Genomic DNA, 26,760 nt, shown 5'->3' with positions numbered 1-26,760 from the left:
AAAAACAAAAAACAAAAAAAAAAAAAAAAAGGGAGAAGGAAAGAAAAGCAAAAGGGTGCACAGTGAGAAGTAGGTCTTCCTCCTGCCGGACCATCCAGTCTCCGCCCAGAGATTCCATTGTTAATGGTTTGTCACGCATCTTTCCAGAGATACTTGGTGCAAACACAGGCACATAGGTGTATGCATTCTTTTCCTTTTTCCTAAACGGGAGCACAGTGTACATATTTTTCTGTGGTTATGGCTTAACAGCGTATCTGGGAAGTCATTTCCAATCCCTTTATATAGAGCTGCTGCATTAATTTTTCAGGACTTCACAGTATTCCATTGGATGGTTGAACCTAAATTTACCTAATCAGTCCTCTGCTACCTCCCTCCCCACCCAGTGCGTTTAACCTTGGGATATAGTAGCAAAAATTAGTTACATGTAACCTTGAGTAACACAAGGTCCATGGTGGGGATGAACCAAATCCTCCAATGGGGACCTAGAGTTTGAGGAGAAGGAGGCTGAGAAGTGCGAGTTAGGGAGACGTCTCCCCACCCCCTCCATGCCCCATCCTGTTGCAGGCGGGACCCAGACCTTTGTCAGGCTGTGCTGTGCCTCTTCACTTGCTCGTCCCAGAGCAGCAGAGCAGCATCCCTTGGGAACTTACTAGAAACGTAAAGTTTTCAAATTCTCGGCCCCATGCCACACAGACTGAATGAGAACTTCTGGGGCAGGGCCCAGCCATCTCTGTCTGCACCCGCCCTCCAGGGCATCCTGGGGCTTGCTCTAGTTAGAGGACCACTGCGGGGCCCACGGCTCTCTGCAACTGGCTGCACACTAAGAAGCTCCCAGGCTGCTTGCAGCTCTCTGGAGGACCATGCCAGTCCCCTACTACCTAAATCACAACACGCGGTGAGGGGCGTCCCAGGCATCAGTAGTACTTAAACCTCCACAGGTGATTTCAACATGCAGCCAAAACTGGGGCTCATGCCCTGTGCAAACTTTATGGAAGAGCGTCAACCCTGAGGGGCAGTGGGGGGCTTGTTAAAACACAGATTGCTGGGATCTACCTCCAGAATTTTTTTTTTTTGGCGGTACACGGGCCTCTCACTGTTGTGGCCTCTCCTGTTGCGGAGCACAGGCTCCGGACGCGCAGGCTCAGCGGCCATGGCTCACGGGCCCAGCCGCTCCGCGGCATGTGGGATCTTCCCAGACCGGGGCATGAACCTGCGTCCCCTGCATCGGCAGGCACACTCAACCACTGCACCACCAGGGAAGCCCCTAGCTCCAGAATTTTTGATGCAGTAGGTTGGACTGGGATGTGAGAATCTGCGTTTCTAATAAGTGACAGGTGGTGCCGATGCCGTGGCTCACGCTTTGAGAACCGCTGCTCTAGAACAGCTGGTTCTCAGGCATGGTTGTTGTTAGGTCTGGGGAGTTTCACAAATAGATCTTAAGGCCTGGGGCCCACCCTCCGAGATTCTGATATAATTAGCTTGGGATGGAGCCCAGGTGATTCCGATAGGCAGCCAGGGTTAAGGCCATCGCCTTGACTGTGAGCTCCTGGAGGGTTTTCTTTAGTGTCCTCAGCACTGGCCTGTTCAAGCTCCATATTACTTGTCAGTAAACATCTACTGAGTGAATCAAAAGGCTGGTCCATCTGTAACCACAGTGGCCCCCGGCATTGGACCTGAAGAGCACTTCTGGGAGGCCTTCCCTGACTCACCCGGGATGGCCCCTTTGTAGCAGTTATCACATTTTATTGTAATTGCTTATCTTGTTACCCGCTGGGTCGGTATTTCTCAAGGGGCAGTCTGTGGCTCACCTCCATCAGAATCATCTGGGCAAGTTAAAATGCAGATTGCAGGGCCCTTCCCCAGACCTATGGCATCAGACTCTCTGGAGGATGGGTCAGAGGATGTACACTTTAAACCCAGGCAATTCTGATGTATATAATTGGAGGGAGAGCGCCCGATTTAGACAGTGAACAAGGGGAGCAGGGAGCTGTCTGTCCACCGTATGTATATGTATACATACCTCGTGCATGTAAGCAGATCATTATGTTGTACGTCTTAAACTTATACAGTGCTGTATGTCAATTACATCTCAATAAGGCGGGGGTGGGGGCGGGGGGCGTGAAGACCAGAACCCAGGGAACAGACTGCTGTCAGGACTCAGCTGTGAGTCAAAAGCCTGAAATCTCTCAGTTAACCTGGGACAGGGCTGACCCAGATCTTGGAGGTCCAGACCGGCAGGGGATGAGGATCCTGAAGGTGGGTAGGGGGTCTGCAGCAGTGGTTCCCAGGAGGAGAAGGACCCGGGGATGGACGCTCAGAGGGGATCGGTGGCCCTGGGTGCACAGGCTGGAGACCAGGATCCCTGGCTCTGTGCGGTGTGGCTTTGGGAGTAGAGGTTTCGGGCACCCAGGCTGACCTTGGTGGTTGTCTCGTGCTGCAGAGCTGGAGGACTCCCGCAGTGGACGGCAGAAGGTGCTGGCTGCTCTCAGTCGAAACCCCACCTTGCTGAAGCAGTTCAGGCCAGTCCTGGAGGACACCCTGGAGGAGAAGCTGGAGAGCATGGGGATAAAGCGAGTGAGTTCCAGGGCCCCTGTGGCAGGGCCGGTACCTGCCGTTTAGACACAGGGCATTCTTGAACCGACAGAGGGTCGATTGTTCTTTATGTTGTAAGCTGATTCATCTTATTTGTTCCAGTGGGGCACCTTTGGTATCCAGGAATATAAACCTGCACAGCTGACACTGTGGTCTCTTCTCTGTTTCCTCCAATGGCTTCCTGAGAGGTCACCCTGTGTCCTGACTTCTCCTTGCTCTCCACTCATTGGCTACTTTCTTCTGCGTCTCTATTTTGTTGTTGTTGTTCACGTATTCAACAAATATTTATTGAGCACCTTTGTGCTAAGTAGTGTACTAGATGCTGAGAATACAGTGATGAATTAGACAGAACTGATAATTTTTTTCATCGAGTTTACAAATGGTAGGGAACTCAGGTATTAAACAATGATTGTCCAGACATTTAATAACTTACCATTGTGAGAAATACTCTGCAAGAGAGGTATTGGATGCTATAGAATGAATAATAAGGGGATGTGCCTTAGCTTGAAGGTCCAAGTGTGACGGTGGACGATATGTGGATATTACTTTGACAGATTACTCCTCTCCAACTGGATAGAGTCTCAGTGGAACTATCAAACAAGATGTTCCATCTTCTCCTGCACAAAGGGACTATATGTGCCCCAAAGGGCTGTGTCTCTGTTTCTGACAGAGGGAATTTAATTGGCTCAGTGTGGCCTTTGGAGGGGCCCCTTGGGTGAAGTGTCCCTCATCGGTGGCACACGTGGCCATGCCCACTCAGCAGGTGGCTGTGGGTGGAGCAGGCTCTGAACACTCTGGTACAAATTAGCATTTGAACACCATTGTCCCTACATGCCTGTGTTCAACCAGAGAATGCATATTATCATGAAAGGCATTATTTTTGGCTGCGTTGAGTCTTCATTGCTGTATGCGGGCTTTCTCTAGCTGCGGTGCACGGGCTTCTCATTGTGGTGGCTTCTCTTGTTGCGGAGCATGGGCTCTAGGCACACAGGATTCAGTAGTTGTGGCACGTGGGCTCAGTAGTTGTGGCTCACGGGCTCAGCAGTTGTGGCTCATGGGCTCTAGAGCGCAGGCTCAGTAGCTGCTGTGCATGAGCTTATTAGTGCTCCGCGGCATGTGGGACCTTCTCAGACCAGGGCTCAAACCCGTGTCCCCTGCATTGGCAGGTGGATTCTCAACCACTGCGCCACCGGGGAAGCCCAGTGACATCTTTTATTAAAAAACACACCTTGTTATCAAAGAAGCTGAGCATCGCATCGTTGAGAATTCCAAAAAAAAAAAAAAAAAAAACAACAGACACCTAGGTTTAATGTAGCAAGGATGCCCCCTAATCACTGACTGTTTTCAACTACTGCTCAATCTAACTCTGGCCTTACGTTCAGACTTGATTAAACCATTTCTTTCTAATCTTAAATGATTTCTCATGGGCTCTAGGTGGATGTCAAAAACCCAAGCAAGTTCCAGTAGGTTTTGGAAGGGTGCCTGGCTTTGTTTTTTTGCAGTTGATGTTTTCAAATCTTGTTAGCCACGGAGGACAATGTGTCCAGCATAACGATAGTGCCTGGGGGTACAAAAAGGAGCGAGCCATGGTCTCCCCACTGTAGGATTCGGTCGGGTGGTGGAGAGGCATGTCCCACCTAAGCCTGTATGCTCGATGTCGATGGACTGGTGCGTAGCCCCTTTGTACCATCCTGCTGTGTGTGCTTTGCTGGGGCCCCCAGGTCCTAGCCCACCTTGCTTTCAGCAGCCTGCTCGCCCTGCTCTAATGCTCAGCTCCTCTCCCAGAAGCACCGGCACTGATCCCAGTGACTCCCAGGCCAGCAGCAGCTTTGAGAGGCTTAGGGAAGGAGAAGGGGAGCCCATCTCCAGAGGGAACCTCTGTGGTCTTCCAGGATGCAAAGGGAATCCCTGCTCACACCCTCCGACACCTGGAGTCCCTCCTGCGAGCCCAGCGGGAGCAGAAGGCGGGGAGGTTTTCTGAATTTCTGAGTCTGAGGGAGAAGCTCATCAAGGAAGCCAGCAGCAGAGTGAAGGAGGAGAGACAGTGGAACAGGGCTCCGGTGTCCCAACCAGACGGCGAGGCTCCAGGTGAGCTGGCGAGTGGGCTCGCTCGGGGCTGTGACCTGCGAGGGTGCAGGCTTGTTTGCGTATAAGGGGGTGCGTAATCCCCCCCGTCCACATCCAGGGCTTTGCTCTGAAGGGCCAGACGACAGGGTCCTCCCAGGTGTCTGAGTCCAAAAGTCTTCTGCTGGAAAAACAGAGTCTGTGGATGGGGTGGGGTGGGCACCAGAGTCCCTCGGGGAAGCACAGGAGAGCCAGGACCAGAGCTGTGCTCAGCCCTGAGCTGGCCCTGCTCCGATGCACTGCCCACTTCAGCAGCTTAGCTCTGCACTGTTTTACTTCCTTGGATCACAAGTTGAGCTTTGCCGCAACAGAGAGCAGCCCATTCTGTTTGTGGCTCTATAAACCAGGCCTGTCAGCACAGAGGCTGCAGGTGGAGGCAAGGATCCGTCAAATGAATACTCGGCTCTGGGGCAGCGGTTGGGCCAGTTTGGCAGGCGGACAAGTCCTCAGAACTCAGATGTCTCCTGGACCGGGTCTAGCCGCTGCTTTGTCCCTGGAATTTGTGATATGGAAAGGCCCTGTGGGTCCTGTGGAGGACTGAAGTATGTGGGCGAGGACCCTCCGCGCTCTGTCCTCAGGGCACGCAGGGAGCGAGGGAACTGTGTTCTTTGGCTCAGGAGCCCCCATCTCTAGATTCAGATCCACAGGCCGGGTGATGCCCTAGCTCCTTTCGGTCATGGACGTGTGCAGCCAGAGGAACGTCGCTTCTGCTGTCTCCTTGTGTCCAGGCAGGCCCCAACCTGAGCTCTGTATGCAAAGGAAGTTTCCAGAGTGTGGTCCACCCATCGCTGGGGGCTATGAGGGTTGATTTTAGTTGGTACGTGAATCAATAATTTCAAGATTTAATCTTTATTTTTCTTCATGTACATTGGAAAAATATTACTAACATAGCAATCCTGAGAGCTCATGGAAATTATTACTTGCATAAGTATGAAGTGGGTACTTTATGTTTAAAAGTGGTGTCATTTTATATAAAAATGTTAAATAGAGAACAGGACAGTTGCTTTGTGCGGTGAAAATTGTGTCGATGATCTGGGTAACTCTGTTGTATTTGGTTTAAACTTCTGGCCTTAAAAGCTCTAAGGAAAGGATAGTTTTGAGTCTTGTACAGAAATCTCAGAGTGAAGGGTGTTTGTCCTGGCTGTTAACCTGCCTTTCACATAACCCTTTGCCTCAAATGCTCATTCATTCCTAATTTGTTTAATTGAGTGCAGTATTTACTGAGGTTGGCCTGGGCTGGGGCCTGCTCCCTTAGCTGGAAACCAGCCAGGACTAGGTGATGTGACAGGGCCAAGCACAGGCTGGGGCAGCTCGGAGAGGGGACGGGCCCCGAAGGAGGGTGAATGGAAGCCCCCTCTGAGTCCTGGTTTTCAAAAGAAGAGAAAGTGTTCTTGCTCTTCCAGGTGCTCCCCTCCCCTCCAGTGCTTGGTCCCAGAGCCTGCAGTGGGAACCTCCCCTGGCCCCCACCTTCTGTCTCCGCTTCCCTGGCCTTGGGTCCTGCCTTCTTCAGGGCCCATCACTGACCTGTGAGATGAACCCTGTTCTCTCGGCATGTCGTAGGCCTCCTTCCAGCTCTGCACCCACGTGTTCTCTTTCTAGGCCCCACGAGTGCGGTACGGAAGCTCACCTCCTGTCTCTGCTCAGAGTATGCCTCTTTTGTTTGGGGGCAGAGCTGTGGGGTGCAGGCAAGGCAGTGGCAAGAGCCCTAGATTTGGGATGACTGGCGACCTGGGTTGGCATCTGCCTCTGACTTCCGTGGAATCGTGGGTCTTGAGTGTTCCCGAATCCCTGGAAGCCTGCCTTGGGCTAAATGGATGTTGGATGTGAAGTGCTTAGCTTGGTCTGTGCATAGTAACTGTAGCTGTTGTTATTTTCCCTCAGCAAGTTCACCCTCCTTTCAGTTTACTCTTTCCTGGAAACCCCACTTCTGTGTAAATGCATTCTCCGAGAGCTGTGCACTTTGAACCGTCTTTTCGAACTTCGAACTACAGTAAGAAATGCATTTTATGCTGTGGCTCAGTCCACACGTGTACGAGTTTGATGAAACAGTACTTACTCGGACTCCCTGTGATGCGCTTTCTCTCCTCTTCTCTTCCCATAAAAAAACTGCCAATCCTGCATTACTGCCCGCCCCTTGTGATTCGCGAACTGGAGGGGCTGTATCTAATTGCCTGCCTTAAGCACTCCTGCACAAGCTGAGTTCTGGGAGGCGGGTGTGTGGATCTCGATGGCCCAGGTGGTCCACCGGCGCCCTCTCGTGGCAGCAGAGCCTTCCTGCAGGGCTGCCTGCACTCCAGCCGCAGCCACTTGAGTTGGGTAGAGAGGGGAGTAGGTGGCCTTGGCGAGGCCAGCTTCTACGATTGTGTTGGGGGGGGCTGCAGACATGTTGGACCCTCTTCAGACCTGCTGCCTCCCGCGGGTCTCCCGAAACGATGCCATGACCCTGGAACACCAGCTGCTCTCTTGGTCTCTGATGAAACCTGGCCCCAGGTCTGGCCAGCAGCAGGACACCTGGGGTGGGGGAAGTTATTAAATCCGCTGTGATTATGATGGTGCTCTGCACAGAGTGACTTGCCCAGTTCCCGTGTGTGGAACCTCTTTCTGCTTCTCTCGGGCTCGAGGGCCCAGATGGGTATGCTCTGAAACTCACTCTTACCTGTGTTTCTAGTCAAAAGCCAGCAGAGCACACCGGTCACCAAAGAGGCCCAGACAAAGGCCAGGACCCTGCACGTGGCACAGTCATCCAAGCTGGCAGAGTCCCCCGTGTCACCTCTTCAGATCCGCGGCAGCCATGGCCTGGGCCTGGCTCAGGGGCCCACCCCTACTCCTGGCTCCAGAGCGCCTGGCCCCTCCAGCACCCCGCCTTCCCTGGGGCCCGGGCTGAGGTGAGCCAGGCTCTGCGCTCTCCCTGGGTCTGTGGTGTGGCTCCCGCCCTGTCCTGGGCCCCCCACAGCCTTCTGCAGACAGGGGAGGGGAAGAGGCAGAAGTGAACAGGAAGGGCCTCAGGTGCGGTCCAGCCCTAGCTCCCATGAAGAGACCGGGGTCCTTTGCTCCCAGCCAGGACACACCCAGCCTCCCCTTACTCGCCTGTCCCGAAGCCTCGGTTGCCACGCTGGAGGGGCTGGGTCTTCATCTGCTCACGGAGGAGCTGGTGTGGCTGCCACCCTCCAGGTGACTCCTGGCTGGCGTCTGGGCCCAGGGAGGGAGCAGGGCTGGCTCTGGGCAAACCAAACAAGCTTGCAAGTGGTGGAGTGTGGCGTTGAACGTCCTCCTTCCGGCCCACACGTCCGTCGCCCGTTTCTTCTTTTCCTCAGCAGTACGCCCCCGTTCAGTTCTGAAGAGGCCTCGGAGGCAGATGCCAGCTCTCACGTGTCCCTCCAGCCCCCGAGACTTCCTTCGAGGAGGGGGCCCCGGCCGCAGGATGACTCGGACTGGTCTGACACCGAGACCTCGGAGGGGAGCGCCCAGATGCCTGGCAAGAGCTCAGGTGCGCTGGCTTCCTCAGGAGAGGAAGGTTTTCTTATAAAAATGTTAAGAGGCTTGTAACTTCTGGCTTCAGTTGCATTTTCTAGCCAAAGATGAAAGAATATGGAACTTTTGTCTTTCCAAAGTCAGTAAGTGGAAGCGCTGGGGTGTAAGCCCAGCTGTATCTGCCAAGTCCAGTGTCCATGGATCCTGCAGTACTTCATCTTGTCCACAGTGTGTTCCAAGCCTGCCAATCCGTCGACCACCAGAACCAGATCTCTGGAGAAGTACTGACGACCTGCCAGGCGAGATGATAGGGTGTAAACATCTAGGAACCGGGAATCCGGAGTCCTCGGACACGCGTCAGCCTCTGTCACTTGCTCCCTGCGTGTGCTTGTGTGAAGGGTTTCGGTTCCTTTGTTGTAAAATGAGGTTTCCGGACAAGATGGGTCATGAGGGGCGAGGTACACGTTAGGCCCTTAACAAACAGTTTTTGCATGAATCAATGAGCCGAGGGCTGTCGTAGCTCCGGACCTCTGTTCAGGCCCCAGATGTTTGAGTCCTGGAAGTCCGTGGCTAGGTCCCTGCTTCTTGGCCGGTGCTGAGGTCTGGACACCCACCTTGCTCTCCCACGTCACCAGAGTCCGTTGATAACGTAGTCCCTGCTTAGCCCCCTTCTTGCGTGGAGTTCACAGAAAGTGTGTCTGGCCCACAGCCCTCCTTTGCGAATTTATATTGATGATATTTCTTCGTTTCTCTGTGAAGGTGTTGGAGGAGGAACTGCATGTTAGTCTTGCAGTTCATGTACCAACTGAGCAGGGATTCCTCCCGGCCTCCCGTTGAGAGGGAAGGGCAGCTTCCTAAGCCTGTGTACCCAGCCGTGTCCTTAAGTGCACTGTACACTTACAGGATGTTCCAAGCACACGCTGGCCTGGGCCTCTCTCTCTTTGCCCCTCTTTTACTGTTTTTGCCCTTCCTTCTTCCTCTTGACCCTTTTCCTTGCTCCCTTTATCCACACCAGAGCCTGGATGTGACCCATAAGGATGATGCATTCGGACTACAGGCTTTTTCCCCGGTTGCCTTCCAGGAACTTTGGTGCGGTCGATGGTCAGAAATCATGAGAAGCAGCTGGAGGCTTCGACCAAGAAGCCTGCTGGAGAGGTCAGTCTGTTCTGCAAGCCCAATGCCGGGCCACAGAGGGCTGCTGTGCCAGGAGGGAAGCCCCAGGTAGGCTGTAGGACCTTGGAGGCTGCCCTGCAATTCCCTACAGAGCCAGCTCTGAGTTTGGGGGACTGAGGGAGGGTCCAGCGAGCGTCAGCCTGGGCCCTGGTGTGACACTGCGGGTGACGTCACTGTCCCCTCTGCCCTTGCACAGGTAGAGGGATGGCCACTTTCCAGTGCTTGTTGTTTCATTATACGAACAACCGCTCAGTGGGTTGTGTCTCCGGGCCGCACACACTCCCAATTCCTGCCTCTGATAGAGCCTGGACCCAGCTCTGTGTCTGGCTTCCTGCAGTAGCTGCTCTCTTCCGGCTCCGCCTCACCCCACAGCCGACCCCTCCCCCTTCCTTCATGCCCCGAAGACCCCAGCGCAAGGCTGTGTGCAGAGCAGATTGCTTCACAGGGTGGAGTGTTGGAGTAGCATCACACAGCACGTCAGATAGGCCACAACCCACAATGGGGATATTTAGACTAAATATTCAAGGCCGTTTCTCATCACTAAGAATGTCTCGATGGCCTTGCCTCTCTCAGGCTCCAGCTGCCATCAGATTTAGAACTCAGATGCTCAGCCTTCCAGACCGTTCCCGTCAGGACGTCCTCTTCGCTGCCCGCCCCCCGTCAGGGAACAACTTCCATATTCCTGTTGCTGTCTTAGGCAGAAACATTTCGAGCTCTTATTACTTTACACTCCTTTCTCAATCAAGAAGACGCATCCTGGGATGCCATTGCCCTAAAATTCAGAAAGAGTGGGCCATCACTTTTTGGTTCTCCCTAGCATACTCCCCCAACCCCAAATACCTACCTTGTACTACATGACATGTTTGGTTTATTATGCAGCCCATGTGTGTTTGCGAGTAATGAGTCTAAAGGATTTAAAAAGTATTCATCCCTTTTCCCATGTTGTGAAAGAACACCGACAGCCCTAAGCAGGTTGAGGCACCGCTCAGAGCCTGCTTGCCGCCCCCGGGGCCTGCTGGTTTCTGATTGGTTGGCCTTACATTCCAGGCAAATGACCTGGGCACTGACCGTGGCTCTGGTTCCAGGACAGCCTGGGACCATGGCCCATTCTGGGCTCTTCTGTTGGCCCCAGCCCAGACCCTTTCCAGGACGAAAGATTCCTGGCACTTCGAGTTCCCCTCACGCTCCTATGGTCAGAATGTTTCCCAGCCCCTAGACAAGAAGTCTGTGGCGGGTGGGGTGGGTGTGTTAGCCCCTGATGCGTCAGCTCAGGAATTTGGAGAAGTTGAGGCTCTAGGCTTCCAGATCCATCACTGTGGGCAGTTAAAAAATCTGGACAAAGTTTAAATTACAACAAGAGCAACCTGCTCTGCTACAGGCCTCTCCAAGGAGCTTGCCTTGGTGTGGCCAGTGGAATTTCAGGGGTGTTTGCGTTGCTGTGACCCCAGGTCTCTGAAGCAGGTTCTCAGGGAAATGAGAAGGCAGGAGGAGAAGCATCCCCCTCCTGCTTTCTTCCAAATCCGCATTTTGTCCCCATGTCCGTCCTGCACATCCATCCTCCCTTGTCAGATGCATTTTCTTCTCCCCCTCCCCTCCCTGCAGCTTTCTGAAGATGAGAGTGACTTGGAGATCTCTTCCTTGGAAGATCTCCCCCAGGACGTGATCCAGAGAGAGAAACCAAAGCCCTTGTCTCGCTCGAAGCTCCCAGAGAAGATTGGTGCCAGCTCCTGGAGCCCTGGTCAGCCCAGGGCCCCTGGCTGGTGATCCTGTCCCAGAGCCTGGCGGCCAGAGGACCAGCCTCGTCGCCCAGCTGGGTGGGGCTGGCTCACGGTCCCCCCCAACAGATGGGGCTGCTGGGCCTCTTGTCGTCACCAGTAACCGAGAGGTCTTCTCCCCTGGAGAGAAGCAGAGCAGAATATGGATATGATCTCTCCCGCCCCCTGTGAGGGGCCCTGGCAGTGCCCCTGGGTCCCAGGGCTTGAGAAAGGGTTGTAACAGGACCTCAGAGCAGCATCCTTCCTCCACCTCCACGTTCACTCCAGACTGAAAGGAAACCCCTGGTCTCCAGTCCGGAGTGTTTTGTAAACCTGCAGAAACGCTGTAGAGATGGGTCTTGTATGGGGTCCTTTTGGGGACTTATGCCTGAGCCAGTCATTCACTGATTGACCCAAAGCCATTTACTGAGGTCCTCCAGCCTCTCACTGCTGAGTTGGGGTAGAGGCAGAGATGGGGGGTGAAAAGTACAGGGTCATAATCTGTTGACAGAGATTAGGATGCTATGGGAGTGCAGACAGAGCCTCCCAGTGCAGCCTGGGGTGACCTTGGAGAGCTTCCCAGAGCTGATGTCTGGCAGGGCCTGCTCGTGGGTGGGAGGGAAGGAGGGCCTCATATCCCCAAAGAACCACAAATTAAATTTTTGATATTATTTCTAAAATTAGGTTATGTATGTAACTACTGTATTTTTTTTAATTTGAAAAGCATTAATTTATTATATGTAAACCTTTAAATACAGTACAATGTTTCTCACTCTCTGGTATTTCTTCATGTTTTTGGCACTTTAGCAGGGGCTGGGTGGGGGCTGGAGCCATCTGTACCCCAACTGTGTCAGTTTAGGGCCTTTGGGGTGCAGTTGCCAAGATGGAGATAGGATTGCAGTCGGTTTGCTGGGGAGTCACAGCGGCGGAGGAAGCCGGATCGGGCAGGGAAAGCGCTCACGTGCAATGCAGGTCTGACCCCTGTGGGAGAAGGGAGAGCGGGAAGCAGGAGTGGGGAGGGGGGAGCCCCAGACCACCTTGCGGCTGACATCTCCACCAACCCTGTGGGAGTTCCAGAGCAGGCACTGCCCACCAGGGAGTCCCCACTGGGCAGGAGTGGCCAGGACCTCATGCCCCCAGCCAGCTTGGCCATTGGCTGGGGTGCCCCGGCGAGTGAGACCTAGTTGAACAGCCACTGTTTTCCCTAAAGGGAAACCCAGCCGTGCACCCCCAGCCGTGCACCTCCAGGCCTCACGAGTAGAGGGAATAGCGTGATGAACCCACGTCCCCAACACCCAACTTCAGCCGTTGTCCACTCAGCTCGTGGCCAGTCTTGCCTCACCTATCTCTCCCCACTACCTTGGGCCTGTCCCTCTCCCCAGCCCTCCATCCAGGCTTCTTTTGACCTCTGCGTGGTCCTGATACCTGGGTTAAGCCCTGAAGTTCTAGCAGGAGGAACCAGGGGAAGTGAGGAGGAAAGGCACTGCAGAGGGCAAAGGGGATCTGGGGCAAAGGAGGCTTGGGGGTATCATGGTGCCAGGCTGTTCAGTGAGGCCAGAGGCTAGCTTATGAAGGGCCTTACGTGGGACTCGGGTCAACCCACCCCTTAGCTCCTGGGGAGTAAGTTCCCTTTGTGGATCTCATACCTTTTTTTTTTTTAAATTTTTTTGCGGTGCGCAGGCCTCTCTCTGTTGTGGCCTCTCCCGTTGCGGAGCACAGGCTCCAGATGCACAGGCTCAGCGGCCATGGCTCACGGGCCCAGCCGCTCCATGGCATGTGGGATCTTCCCGGACTGGGGCACGAACCCGTGTACCCTGCATCGGCAGGCGGACTCTCAACCACTGCGCCACCAGGGAAGCCCTGGATCTCATACCTTTGAACGGCTGAGAAGGTGTACAACCAGGATCTCAGTGGCAAGTGAGGAGGGGAAGGGACAGTGAGTGGGGAGTGGTGGGGGCAGTTCATCCCTCTCTCAGAGTTCTGCTGACAAAGTTATGCTTTCTTATTCACAGGCTTTGGGCAAGGAAGGTGTAAAAAGGTGCTTGTGGGGTCCCTCGCCACATGCTGGTTTCCCGTAGCACTGAGGGCACTACCGTTGCCGGTCCCCCACATCGCAATGCGCTCTGGGACCTCTGCTTTTCGGCCTCAGGGTTGTCTCTGGTGGGAGGTTGCACAGGCTACTTGCAGGTACAGCCTGCAAATGCTGGAGAGCTGTCTCTACCAGGGCAGCCCACACCCAAGGTGGAGTGGGAGTTGGTGAGTAATCGCTCCAGCCTTCCCATGCTTTGGTGGGACAGTTCTGAGGTTAATTCTGCAGTTTCTCAAAGTCCCCAGGGGGAGTGAATCCCAGTCTCCTGCAACAGTTACAATTTATTAACACACCCTTTATTGGCCTTTCTCCCTCTGGTTTCATTTTTCTCACCCTCTCGCTTCCGCTTCTTGGGAGCACCTCTGAAATAAATAAAACGTGTACCCAAGTCCTTGCCTCAGCTTCCGCTTTCAGGGGGACCCAAGTGAAATAGATGTGAATACCCATGTGCTTTGCATGTGCTTACACATGCTAGTGATAATCACTGTACAGAATGACTCTGTTTCTGAATGTACATTATTAAGTTCTATGTCCCCAAATGTGTTTCTCTATCTACTCTGGAGACTCACATATTAGTTTCGCATTTCTATGCTGTTTACCCCTCCCTACTTTCAAATACATTAAAATTTTGGGGGGGCAAGATTTATAAGAACTTTGGAACTATGTGTATTAGTCAGGGTTCTCCAGAGAAACAGAAGCAATAGGATATAGATATAGGTTCAGATATAGATACAGATATATGAAGAGGAAATTTATGACAGGAATTGGTTCATGCAGTTATAAAGGCCGAGAAGTCCCATGATCTGGCGTCTGCAGGCTGGAGAACCAGGAAAGCTTCTCAGTCCTGGAGTGTGAAGGTCTGAGAACCAGGAATTACAAGTCTCAAGGGCAGGAGAAGATGGACGTCCCAGCTCAAGAAGAGAGAGCTAAATCGTCCTTTATCCTTCCTCTGCCTTTTCATTCTATTTGGGCTCTCAATGGACTGGATGATGCCCAGCCAGGCTGGTGAGGGTGGATTTTCTTTGCTCAGTCTACTGATTCAAATGCTAATCTCTTCCGGAAGCACCCTGAGAGACACCCCAAAATAAAGTTTTCCCAGCTATCTGGGCATCCCTTAGCCTAGTCAAGTTGACCCTGACATAAAATTAACCATCACAATATGTAACATAGTAAATTATTTAAAAATTATCCAAGCAGTAAGATTGATGTAGAAAAATTAGAAAACACAGATAATCAAAAAGAAAAATAAATTTGAATAACCCCCAAATCCAGAGTCAACTACTAGGTATGCATGCACTGATTAAAAACATACATATGTCTCCTTCCTAGAGTTCAACTATATTTATTCTTCTCTAACTTGATTTTCCTTCTTGAAAATAGATTGTAAATGTCCTTACATCAATACGCATGTATCAACATAATTATATTTAATGGCCACATAGTATCACAAGGTAAAGATTACAAAAATTTATTTAGCCAAGCATTCCTACTTTGGGCCTTTGATAAATCATGGAATAATAAACAAATGTGTATATACATCTTTGTGAGCTTAATAAAGATTTCCTGAGGATAAGGACTTAGAAGTGAGGTTGCTGGACCAACATCGTAATGAAAGCCAGCACTATATGCCAGGCACTGGTCCAAGTTTCTTACGAATATTCACTGACTGAGGGCTTGCCTGGCGGTCCAGTGGTTAAGACTCTGAGCTTCCACTGTAGGGGGCACGGTTTCCATCCCTGGTCGGGGAACTAAGATCCTGCATGCCGTGTGGTGCGGCCACACACACACACGCAAAATTCACTGATTGAACCTGACAGTAACTCTTTGAGGAGGTGCTGCTACAGTCATTTTAGGACTAGGACGTGAGACACAGAGCAGTTAAACTTGCTTTGAGTCCTGTCTCCAGTAAATGGTATGACTGGGATCTGACCTGGCCAGCTGGCTCTGGAGCCCCGGCTCCTCACCATGTATTTTTTTCATATATATGTTTTCTTTTCTATTTCTCTTCTCTTCTTTTTGTTTTTAATTAATTAATTCATTTATTTTTGGCTGCATTGGGTCTTCGTTGCTGAGCGTGGGCTTTCTCTAGCTGCGGCGAGTGGGGGCTACTCTTTGTTGCGGAGCACGGACTCTAGGCACGAGGGCTTCAGTAGTTGTGGCCCATGGGCTCAGTAGTTGTGGCTTGTGGGCTCTAGAGCGCAGGCTCAGTAGTTGTGGCACACGGCCTTAGTTGCTCCACGGCATGTGGATCTTCCCGGACCAGGGCTCGAACCCGTGTCCCCTGCATTGGCAGGCGGATTCTTAACCACTGCGCCACCGGGAAAGTCCCTCACCATGTATTTAGCGGGATTTTCATTACATAAACACTCTGCAGAGAACCTGAGCCACTGAGTCTAGTGTTTGGGGTGCTCCTTTTCTCATTCCTTTGCCACCAGGGGGTATCATTCACCTCTAAATGTTTGGACAGTGTGCTAGATGAAAAATGAAATCTCACCTTTTAAAAAATTTACATTTTTTAGTTTTCTTCTAAGACAGGATTTCTTTTTTCATTTACCTATCAATTATTTCTATTTCTTCTTTTATAAATTGCCCGATTATATTCTTAGTGCTTTTTTTTGGTCAGTTGATGTAATTAACTTTTCCTTGTTGTTTTTTTCTTTATCTTTAAAAAAAATTTATCTATTTGTTTGTTTGTTTTGGCTGTGCTGGGTCTTTGTTGTGGCACATGGGACCTTTTTAGTTGTGGCATGCAGGCTTCTTAGTTGTGGCATATGAACTCTTAGTTGTGGCATGCATGTGGGATCTAGTTCCCCAACCAGGGATCAAACCCAGGGCCCCTACATTGGGAGCGTGGAGTCTTACCCACTGGACTACCAGGGAATTCCCTCTTTATCTTTTTATTATGGAAAATTTCAAGCATATATAAAAATAGAGAGAATGTATAATGGCCTTGATGTCCTCATGGCTCAGCTTTAACAATTATCAACACGTGAAGACTCTTATTTCCTGCAAACCTCTTGCCAACCTCCTCTTGAATAATCATACTATTATATCTACAGATATTTCCATACGTATCTCTAAAGTATACTTCTTTTTCCAAATAACCACTTTACCACCACCACTAAAACAAAACTCAGTAATATCTTCTAAACGTCATCCAGTCTGTTGTGTTCACATGTCCTCTCTTATCCTATACATGTTTATGTCTCTTTTACTCCATAGATTTCATTTCCACTTTCCCCTTCCTCCCTTCTCTCCCTCCCTCCTTTTCTCCCTCACAATCCTTATTATTTTTTTTGTTGCTAAAGAAATTTGGTTATTTGCCTTGGAGAATTCCCCTGGTCTCGATTTTGCTGACTGCATTACTGTGATGGTGTTTAATGCATTCCTCTTTCCCCTGAACTATCTGTAAATTGTAGTTAGATCTAAATACTTGAGCGGGTTCCACTTTTTTCATTTTTAGTTTCTTTTTTGACAAAACACTTCGTAGGTGGCACTGTGCACTTCCAGCAACAGGAACATAACATCTGGTTCCCTCTTTTTATGTTGTTGATGATGGCATTGATGATATATTGAGGATCATTACCTAAATCCATCTATTGATGAGGGATTTCCAAAATTATGATAGTCTATCATTCCTTTGGCATTTACTAGCTGGGACGCTTCTGTAAGGAGAAATTCCCCAAATAGAACTGTCTGGTTGCCTTAAGATACAGTTTATATAGGTAAGGAAGCTAAGGGTTTGATTCTTACCCCTTTCAAAATAATGAGATGGTTTCCTTCTGTACTCCATGGGAACCATATGAACTCATACATTTAAATATATTTGATCTGTTGAAATTGATTGTGATTGTTGTCCTTATTGATGTTGAACTCATCGTCTTTGGTCAATGGGTGCTTCTTGCTGTTGGTTCCTGGGTCCTTTTGAATGACCTTAGCAGTCTGATAGCTTCCTTGCTATCTGTTATGAAAGAAGATCATAGCATACATTTCCTGCCTCAGACCTGAAATTAGTAATTTCTCTGGGGAAATCCTGGTTTCTTTTAGAGGAAGATGATATTTACAGACACAACCTGGGTGCTGTGGGGTCCTGGCTACCACTGGTATTGTCATTACTTCTAAGTGCTTTCAGTGGACAGAGACAGGAAATACAGGTAAGAAAATGTATTATAAGTTCCTACTGATATTTCCCATTCAAATTCAGGACTACAGGATTTTTACTTTATTTCATTGATTTAATATCTATTTGTATCTCTTTTTTTCCACTCCAAGAGTCTTGGCTCTGAACAGCACCATCTCAGTCTTAGAATAGCAGTACCAACTTTATTGTCCACAATATGAATATTAAAGACAGTTTAAAATTTATTACTGTTATATTTTGGAGTTTTGGGGTCCTGCGGGTGTATCCCACTAGGGATGCCCAGTCAAATTACTATGTTTTAAAATCACTTCCAATAGTTTCTCTCTGTGGTTATGCTACTGAATGGCTGTATAATTTGGTTTGCTTCTTCGTTTTACTTTTGATTTTTAGAGTTAGCATTTTTATTACTTAATTTGCTTCATATTGCTTTTATATATACATATTGCTAATATATAAAATGTAAATATATTAAAATTATATATATTATTATATAAATAAGACTTTATATATATTGAAAATATTAATCCATTGTCATACTGCTATTTTTTGTCTTTTAATTCTGTTTATAGGTTCCTTTCCACAGAGAGATTTTTAAGTTTTTATATGTCTAACTGACGTTTTCCTTTATAACGTCTGCCTTTAGTGGTTGTCAGCATCAGAAAGGCTTTTTTCATGCCAATATTCATACATTTTCATCTATATTTTCTTTTACTTCTATTAAAAAATTTAAAATGTGAATACTTAATCTATCTGGACTTTGTGGGGGGAGGGTGTTAGCTGTGAGTTAGGGATGGTACTTATTTTTTTCCAAACAGCCAGTAGTCTCACCATCATTATTTGACAATTTATCCTTTCTTCACTTTTGAAAATATCCCCTTTATCAGATGTAAATTATTGTATGTGCTTGGATCTGTTTCTGGACTTTTTATTTATTCCATTAATCTGACGGTTCTGGCACTGGAATCGCACTGCTCTTCATCATTAAAATTTATCATCCAGCAGGATGCAAATACCCTAATTATTTTTATCTCTCAGAATTTTATTATTGGTTATATTTCAAAGTTGAAACTATATCAGATTCTTATGAAGGCATCCAGATCTCCATCTATGAATAAACAAATAAATCTGGATAGCTGTCACGTGCACCTTCATGAGCACTAATTACAACTCTTATTTGAAGTTGGGTCTAGTCAAAGCTCTAACTTGCGGGCTTCCCTGGTGGCGCAGTTGTTGAGAGTCTGCCTGTCGATGCAGGGGACACGGGTTCGTGCCCCGGTCCGGGAAGCTCCCACGTGCCGCGGAGCGGCTGGGCCCTGTGAGCCGTGGCCGCTGAGCCTGCGCGTCCGGAAAAAAAGCAGCTCTAACTTGGTCCTTAATTGGGTGTCTTTTGAATACTTCTAAGTAGAGTGTCCCGTTTCTCACAAATCCTCCTGCATCTCACAATTCTTCCTGGATTCCCATCAGGCTGGTTCTTTGTAGGGTGGGAACGTAATCCCTGGTAGTGTGGGGTGGCAGTGTGCTGTAGGCTCAGTTAACAAAATGTTCGTCAGGTGATTCGAGGTTAACAGCTTTTATTTTGCCGATAAGAACATAACAGAAAGAAAGTATGCAACAGTTAACACACTAGCACCTTTATTTTATAAAAGATTTTTAATACCAGATGAATAAGATTGAGTTAATCTTAGACTAGAAGACCTAACTTCCCAAGAATTGGCCCCTCACAATGACACGCACCCCTCGTTTTCTTCATTCACTTCAAAACGAGGTGGACGAATGAAGACCTGATTATGGACCAGCTCTGGTCCCTAGCCTGGCCCTCGGGAACTGCAGTTTGTATCTGTGGACCATATATTACATGATTGCATGATTCAATAGGAAAAAAGAAAATGTAATGAGTTGTATCTTCCGAGATAACTTCAGTAATGAGCTTAACTTATGCATGTAAGGATGATAATGATTGGAAGTTTATAATAGGTTGGTGGCTACAACCTGAAAAAGGTTTTTACCACCTAAAAATCCGAACCCACAATTTAGGAAGTAGAAGATACTTTGATCTCATGGCTGGAATCTGATAGTGTTGTGAAACTGAGATACACATGAGACCATTTTCAATTTTGGAAAATCTAAAGTGAAATGACATTATAATAAGTTGATTTACACACTGTTATCAATTCTGAGTTTATAGGGAATTGAAGTAAAGCAAACTCTAAAGTCAACAAAACCTCAGCAGTGGTTCTACACTTTTTTCTCTTCCTTGTGTGTGTCCCCTGCCAGTTTCTGAGGGGAGCTACTGAGATCCTCCAAGTCTTCTCTAAGAGGAACGGATGTGGAAAGAATCATTCATACCTGCATGGCCTATTCTCTGTCTGTTCTCATGCCTGTCTCATTTACATACCCATCTCCCTGGAGGTAATGGTGCAGGTTCCATGCTAGAGTAATAGACAGAAGAAGACAGAGCTGCCAGGCACTAACATTTGCTAAGTTCTTTAGGGAGGAGGACATGTCGCTGATCCTTGTATCACCTGTTTCTACAGAGAGCAGACACTCCCCATCTGATAAGCCTAACTGGGCCAATTCTAAGTCAGTTATTGTGCCAGGAGTGTCTTCATAGCGTATGAAGACACACCTGATGACAAGACAAGAGAGAAGAACCAACATAAGCAAGGAAAGAGACATATTTCCAAGGGATAGAGAGGACTCAGGATAAAGGTCTGAGGGGGGTGAACGGAGGACCTGAACCAGGATGAGGTAATGAGCTGAATTGTTGCTGCAATAGCTGGTCAGTGTTAGGCTCTTGTAGAAATGGAGATGTGTTCCATGCTCAACAGAGCCCATCAGCATCATAGATCAAATAAATGGATGGTCTGAAGGAGTAGAGAGCTGCCCTCAGCTCACTGATTCCATGATTTGACCACAGTCAGAGATCTTACAGAGGAGAACTTGGGCCCAATAGCTGATCACTAAGGGTCCATTGAGCCCCAAGATTCTAGAGCCTTTTCTTTGCCTTGGTTCAGCACAATAGTTATTCAGAGAAAGTGCTTTGAATTCCTGACCGGGAGCGGTATGTTGACTTAGAAGCTGCTACTGCTTGTTTTGTTTTGTGCAGGATCAGCCCGCGGGTGCCTACTGCACAGTGGCACTGTGGGCCAGAGTGGATGGCTCATGAGGACTTTTCAGTGACATGGGGACCTTTCCGCAAGAGTTAACCAGGGCTCTTCCAGCCTGCACCACCACTCAGGACAGGTGGGCAGGACTTGGCAAATTGTCTTATTCAGCCAGGCAACTCTCCTATCATTAAAAGAACAAAAATCAAGAACCTTTGAAGGTAGGTATAGAACAGGGACTTGTCCTGCTTTCCTGCTTACCCTTGTGTTGCCAAGGCCTAGCAGAGAGTCTTGCACCAAAAAGGCAATCAACAAATACCGATGGGTTTCCACAACCTGTGTTCTCAAGGAGACTCACTGTCAGGAAGTTTCCCCATCCTGGAAGTATCCAATACACAGGGCAATCTGACACGGAAATGTCCTTATGACCTTTTTGCTTCCTCAGTTGCTGTACTGTCTCTCATTTTGTGTATAGATACATCTAATTGATTTGCTTATACCTGCTGCATCCCAGGCCTCATTCCTTCAATTTGTTAGATATACCCAGTCATAACTGAATCTCAGCCTCGGCTGACATGCCTTTGAGTTGCCCTTGAACTGTCTGTCCTCTACTCTTCAATATTCCAGCACATATGCATACCACTATCACCACCACCATCTCCACCATCACCACCACCTCCGCCATCACAGCCACGACCACCACCACCACCACCGCCACCACCATCGCCATTGCCATCGCCATCGCCAACGCCACCACCACCACTGCCACTGCCATCACCACCACCACCACCACCATCACCACCACCATCTCCACCATCACCATCACCACCACCTCCTCCATCATCACGACCACCACCACCATCACCACCACCACCACCACCACCACCACCATCACTGCCACCTCTTCAACCATCACCACCACCGCCGCTATCATCACCACCACTATCATCACCACCTCCACAACCACCACCATTGTATATTTATCCATGTAACTCTGGGGATTGTCACTCATTTGTGAACACATCTTCTATTGTAGACAGAGTGGAAAGAGCCTGAAGAAGGGAGCTAGGAGCACTGATTCAAATCCTGACAGCCACAGACCTGTTTTGTGACCTTGGGAAAGTCACGTAACATTTTGTTTTCTCACCTGTGAAGTGAGAAGTTTGGCAGAGCCGATCTTCTAGACTTACAGTATTGTATAATCCCGTGAATGCCTTAGGCTTTAGAAATTCACTTTTACCTTTAAAAAGGTTAGTCAATTTACTAATTATAACCTGAAAGTCCTTTTGATATTTAAAAAATCCTCTTGCTTTCTCTTTGTTCTTTGAAAATTTAGAGCTGCCTCATTTCATAATGCCTGAAGCCTATATTTATAATCAGCATCTGTTTCATGGTTCTGAGCCGTTTTTCATGTAATTGTCTTTTTTTTCTTTTTTTTTGGCTTTGGAATTAGTTCTTTTGTGGTTAATGTATAGCAGAAACAAAATGACTTTTAAAAAAGCCCTTTGGGAAATATGGGGTTCACAGCTGTATTACTAGGGGCACACAGCACTGAGAGAGAACTAGGTCTCAGAAGGGAAAGCAGCCCCATTCTGGGGAGAGAGAGAAAGGAGCAGCCGAGGCCAGAGGCTGGTGGTGTGCCTGAAATTTGCAGTGGTGTAGACAGTAGTTTGAGGGTGGCCTGGAATAAGCCAGAAAATGGTAGTCTGGACTCCAGAGGGGAAGGGAAGGCTATGTCCAGTGAGACCGGCAGGGGGCGACAGACCACAGAGCACCGGTAGGGTGAGAGCTGAGGGTGGGTCAGGCGGAGGCTCTGCGTTTATGTGGGGCATTCCAGACACTCCAGGAAAGAACGGCCCTTACCTGGGACCCACGGATGGGTAGATTTAGGTACATTTGGGTTTCACATGTAAGTTCTGAGAGAGCTGAAAAGTTGAGGGAGGGTACTGCAGCAAAGAATGGGACTTCCTATTAGTCAAGGGCATAGGGGTTTGGAGCATCAATATTTGGAGTGTGGCTGTGTATAAATGATCACATGATTTCTACTCAACGGCTGCTGCAGCCTAGGTGGCAAATATACTTTTTTTTTTTTTTTTTACAAATTTATTTTATTTATTTATTTTTGGCTGTGTTGGGTCTTTGTTGCCTCTTGCAGGCTTTCTTTAGTTGCGGCGAGCAGGGACTACTCTTCGTTGCGGTGCGTGGGCTTCTCATTGCGGTGGCTTCTCTTGTTGTGGAGCACGGGCTCTAGGCGTGCGGGCTTCAGTAGTTGTGGCACGTGGGCTCAGTAGTTGAGGCTCGCAGGCTGTAGAGCTCAGGCTCAGTAGTTGTGGTGCACGGGCTTAGTTGCTCCGCGGCATGTGGGATCTTCCTGGACCAGGGCTCGACCCTGTGTCCCCGGCATAGGCGGCGGATTCTTAAACACTGCACCACCAGGGAAGCCCTATACTTGGTTTTAATACTCCCTGAACGTGTATATATTTCTCATTCTAGATGTGGATTCAGGCATTCTCAATACATTCTTTAGTCACATAGGTGGTTGAAAGTTTCCCTGTAGAAGGGGTTTAAGGGTGACGATCTGATTTGGGGGGCCCAAGGCACTAGAGTCAGTGAAAATGGAAAATAAAAAGATTTCATTCTCATTCTTAAATGATAGAATACTTAGGTGTAGAGAAGTAGGATAATTGTTTTCCATCATTACATTAAAAGATGTGATTCCACTGTGTTCTAGAAAATCTATTATCACTCCAAATGCCATTGCTTTGTAGTCAATCTGTCTTTTTTCTTGACTTAAGTTTAAGATGTTTTCTTTATTGCTGCAATTCTACATTTTCATCACTGTGTTTGTAAGTTTGGATTCATTTGGTTTTTTCTATCTTTATTAAGATACAGTATGAATTTAAGTTGGAGGATTTATATCTTTAAAAAACTTTAAAAATTGCAGTATTCTAAACATAAAGATAATTAACTGGACTTTACAGATACTGATTTAGGATTTTTTATTCTGCATATGGTTGGCTAGATCCTTCCACAAACAAATAATAGCAGCTGACACTGATGGAGCACTTATTGTACAACAAGTACCTTGATGAGAGTTACTGTTATTCCCCCATTTTACAGAATGGAGTACTGAGGCTCAGATAGGTTCAAGGTCACATGACTACACATGGTAGAGGGAGAGTTTGAACGTAGGGCAATTTGCTTTAGCAACTACTGTTCTTGCTATACTTCCTCTTGATATTAGCCTCAAGTTTTTAAACCTTTAGTGTGCTTACTTTTCTTTTTTTAAATTTATTTTTATTCCATTTGGGGAGGCTCTTAGGGGACTAATAAATACTAGTTGAAGGGGACAAAAGTCTCCACTCATGACCAGGTTCTCCTGTCCTCAGGTTTGAATGCACTTTCCCAAGCATGTTTCTGCCCAGCTCTTTCCCACAAACCTTCCTCCTCTACCTTAGAAAGATGCACTCCTGCCCAGGGAACCTCTAGGGTGTACAGGGCCCTGAGCAAATATTTTTCATAAAGCTGTCTATGAAAACTATTTGATTAAGACAAAGAAATTGCAGTTAATTTAAATTTTAAATTAATTTTAAAGAATTTAAAATCCATGGGCATGGGCTTATGTGACATAGTGATTTATTGTTGGCAATATAGAAAAATAGGGGGAGCAGAGGTACTTATGGATTTTATTGTCCAGTTGGTGCATGTGAAGACTCTCTGTAGTGTTCTGGCACCATCTCATCCTGTTCAGGTCCAGGAAACATTCTTCATGTTCTTTATTGTCAAATGCACCATTCCTGGCTAATTTCATACTCCTCATTATGAGGAAAAGGTAGCAATGCTGCTATTGCTCCCATTGCTGTGGCTGTTTGTATTGAAACAATATAGATCTGCTCATTCCCGCAGTTCCCTGATATCAGCTATTTAGTGACGGTGATATCACTGCTTATGATGCTGCCTCTGCATCAGGCCACCTGTGAATACTGGCTTCCAATGACTCTCTCAAATGTTGCCTGCTTCGTGGTTGAGAAGCACAACAACAAATCTTACCCAGAGTATACAGGAAAATGAGAATGATAGATCTCTGGTCTTGTTACCTTTACCATTTGGAATTTTTTAACCTGAAGGTAGACCACATCTTCTTTTTTTAAAAAATTAATTAATTTATTTTTGGCTGCGTTGGGTCTTCGTTGTTGTGCGTGGGCTTTCTCTAGTTGCGGCGAGCGGGGGCTACTCTTCGTTGCGGTGTGCGGGCTTCTCATTGCGGTGGCTTCTCTTGTTGCAGAGCATGGGCTCTAGGCGCGTGGACTTCAGTAGTTGTGGCACACGGGTTCAGTAGTTGTGGCTTGTGGGCTCTAGAGTGCAGGCTCAGTAGTTGTGCAGCATGGGCTTCGTTGCTCTGTGGCACGTGGGATCTTCCTGGACCAGGGCTCGAACCCATGTCCCCTGCATTGGCAAGCGGGTTCTTAACCACTGGGCCACCAAGGAAGTCCCTAGACCACATCTTCTGACCACGTCTTCTCTTGAAATTTTTAGGCTTTAATCACTGCCTTCATAGGATGTGATCTCGTTCAACGTAGACACACCTTTGCCTGCAGGGAAGATGGACGAGGGGCCTGTGAGGGGAGTGAGAAAAGCGAGGCACATACCTTGTATGAGGCATGTCCATCTGTCCTCTACCGTGGGGGAAGACTGAGCAGGAGAGTGCAATGTCGCCGCATGGATTAGGAGCAAGCGAGGACATCAATTAAAGCGCCCCCTGGTGTTGCAGAGCGGCAATCTCAAGAGGCCTCAGGGGATGTAGGTGAGACCATCCGCAGAGGACCGCTGGGCGTGTGGCATGGAGCCGGTGAGGACTTGGGAAACCTTCCTGGGCGCCAGCAGCCGGGGACACATAGGATAAGTGACACCTACTGCTGTCCGATGTTGTAGGTCTGAGGCAGCACTGAGCATAGAACATGGGGGAGGGGGGAGGGTTGACACACGGGCCCTGAACTTATTCTGTGGGATATGTGAGTGTCACCCCAACTCAGCATGTTAACACCATTTTAGGGGCCCAATCTTGCATGATCTCACAAAGAAATACTGTACTAAGTAGGAAGGGTAAGCTGCTGGCCTGGCTGCTGGCCTGAAACGGGACACATAGGCATGTTCCAGAGCTCCTCTGGGCATCCGACATCCCCACATCCAGGGTAGAGAGTCAGCACTGAGAAGGGGAGAAACAGGGATGGAGTTCTCTGTGTCCTGATCTGGGCTTGAGGCATCTTCTCAGAAGAGACTGCTGGCCCCGGCCAGTTCCAGGCCCTGAGGGGTGCTTAGAAAATGTCAAGGAAGGAGCAGGGCCACGTGAGGCCTGGGCCGCTTGCCTGCTCAGGCCTAAGCCATGTATCGCTGCTGCTGATCTCCTCACGACGGTGATCACATCCACATTTGCGGTTGTAGCGTCAGCCCTAGGCCTCTGCACACTGGACACAGGAAGGAAGCTAGGTTGTGCTGAGTTCTGGTTTGGTGGATGAGGATGGACCTCTAATTTAAATCTTCTATTTGGTATGATCACTTCTTTTACCAGTTGTTCTGTACTGTTGTGAAAACAAGCAACTATTTTGTTCTCGACTTACAGCCTGAACCCATAATAAGGAAAGGATGTTTCTTCCAGCTGCAGAGGTCTGCCCTGACCTTGGCCTCACAGGGCTCCATTACCGGATGGAAGAGCTTTTCTTTCTTGCTTCAACTGGCAGTCTTCCATTCAATGTTTGTTCTTTGCTCACCTGAGGGAGGTCTCTTGCCTTGGATAAGCTCTTTCAAATCTGGAGGTACCCTCTACTGAGTGTGAATGTCTGTGTAATGGTGTTTTGGGGGCTGTTGTGGTCATTACTGTTTTGTCTTTTGCCAATTATTCCTGTGACAAAGCATATATATATGCTTTATATATATATGTAGGTCTGGGTGTGTTTCATAGTACAGTAGGTGCTGGATTCCTAATTTAACAGAAGAGGAAATGAATGTTCTGAGTGACCTGACCAGACCAGAGTCCACAGCAAGGATCTATACCCTGGAATCACATATTGAGACTGTCGACTGAAGAAAAATGCAAACCTAAAAGTTGTGAGTTATGTTTTATTCAGGGACCTTACTGGGGACTAAAGCCTGGGAAGGCGGCCTCTCAGATAGCTCTGAGGAACAGTTCCAAAGAGGTAAGGGAGGAGCCAGGTTACACAGGAGTTTTTGCTGAAAAAATCAAAAAGCAAAGACAAACCAAACATGGGGTAGAACATCAAAAGATTACTGCTAATCACAAAAGACAGACGACTC

At 48.4% G+C, this 26,760-nt stretch overlaps 1 protein-coding gene across 1 annotated transcript in view; it reads left to right on the top strand.

The window, feature by feature from the left end:
* DZIP1L (DAZ interacting zinc finger protein 1 like) overlaps positions 1 to 11,759 on the top strand; it is a 46,680-nt gene extending 34,921 nt beyond the window's left edge. The window contains exons 11-16 of the mRNA XM_060010049.1: positions 2,441 to 2,574; positions 4,485 to 4,680; positions 7,385 to 7,601; positions 8,031 to 8,203; positions 9,269 to 9,408; positions 10,963 to 11,759. Of these exons, the coding sequence (XP_059866032.1) occupies positions 2,441 to 2,574; positions 4,485 to 4,680; positions 7,385 to 7,601; positions 8,031 to 8,203; positions 9,269 to 9,408; positions 10,963 to 11,124 (1,022 nt within the window). The 3' untranslated portion in view covers positions 11,125 to 11,759. The remainder of the gene's footprint in view (positions 1 to 2,440; positions 2,575 to 4,484; positions 4,681 to 7,384; positions 7,602 to 8,030; positions 8,204 to 9,268; positions 9,409 to 10,962) is intronic.
* The last annotated feature ends 15,001 nt before the right edge of the window (positions 11,760 to 26,760 follow it).

Source organism: Delphinus delphis, chromosome 4 (assembly GCF_949987515.2).
Source record: "Delphinus delphis chromosome 4, mDelDel1.2, whole genome shotgun sequence".
Taxonomy (NCBI): domain Eukaryota; kingdom Metazoa; phylum Chordata; class Mammalia; order Artiodactyla; family Delphinidae; genus Delphinus; species Delphinus delphis.
The sequence above is the reverse complement of the archived record's forward strand: the minus strand, read 5'-3'. Positions and strand labels throughout refer to the sequence as shown.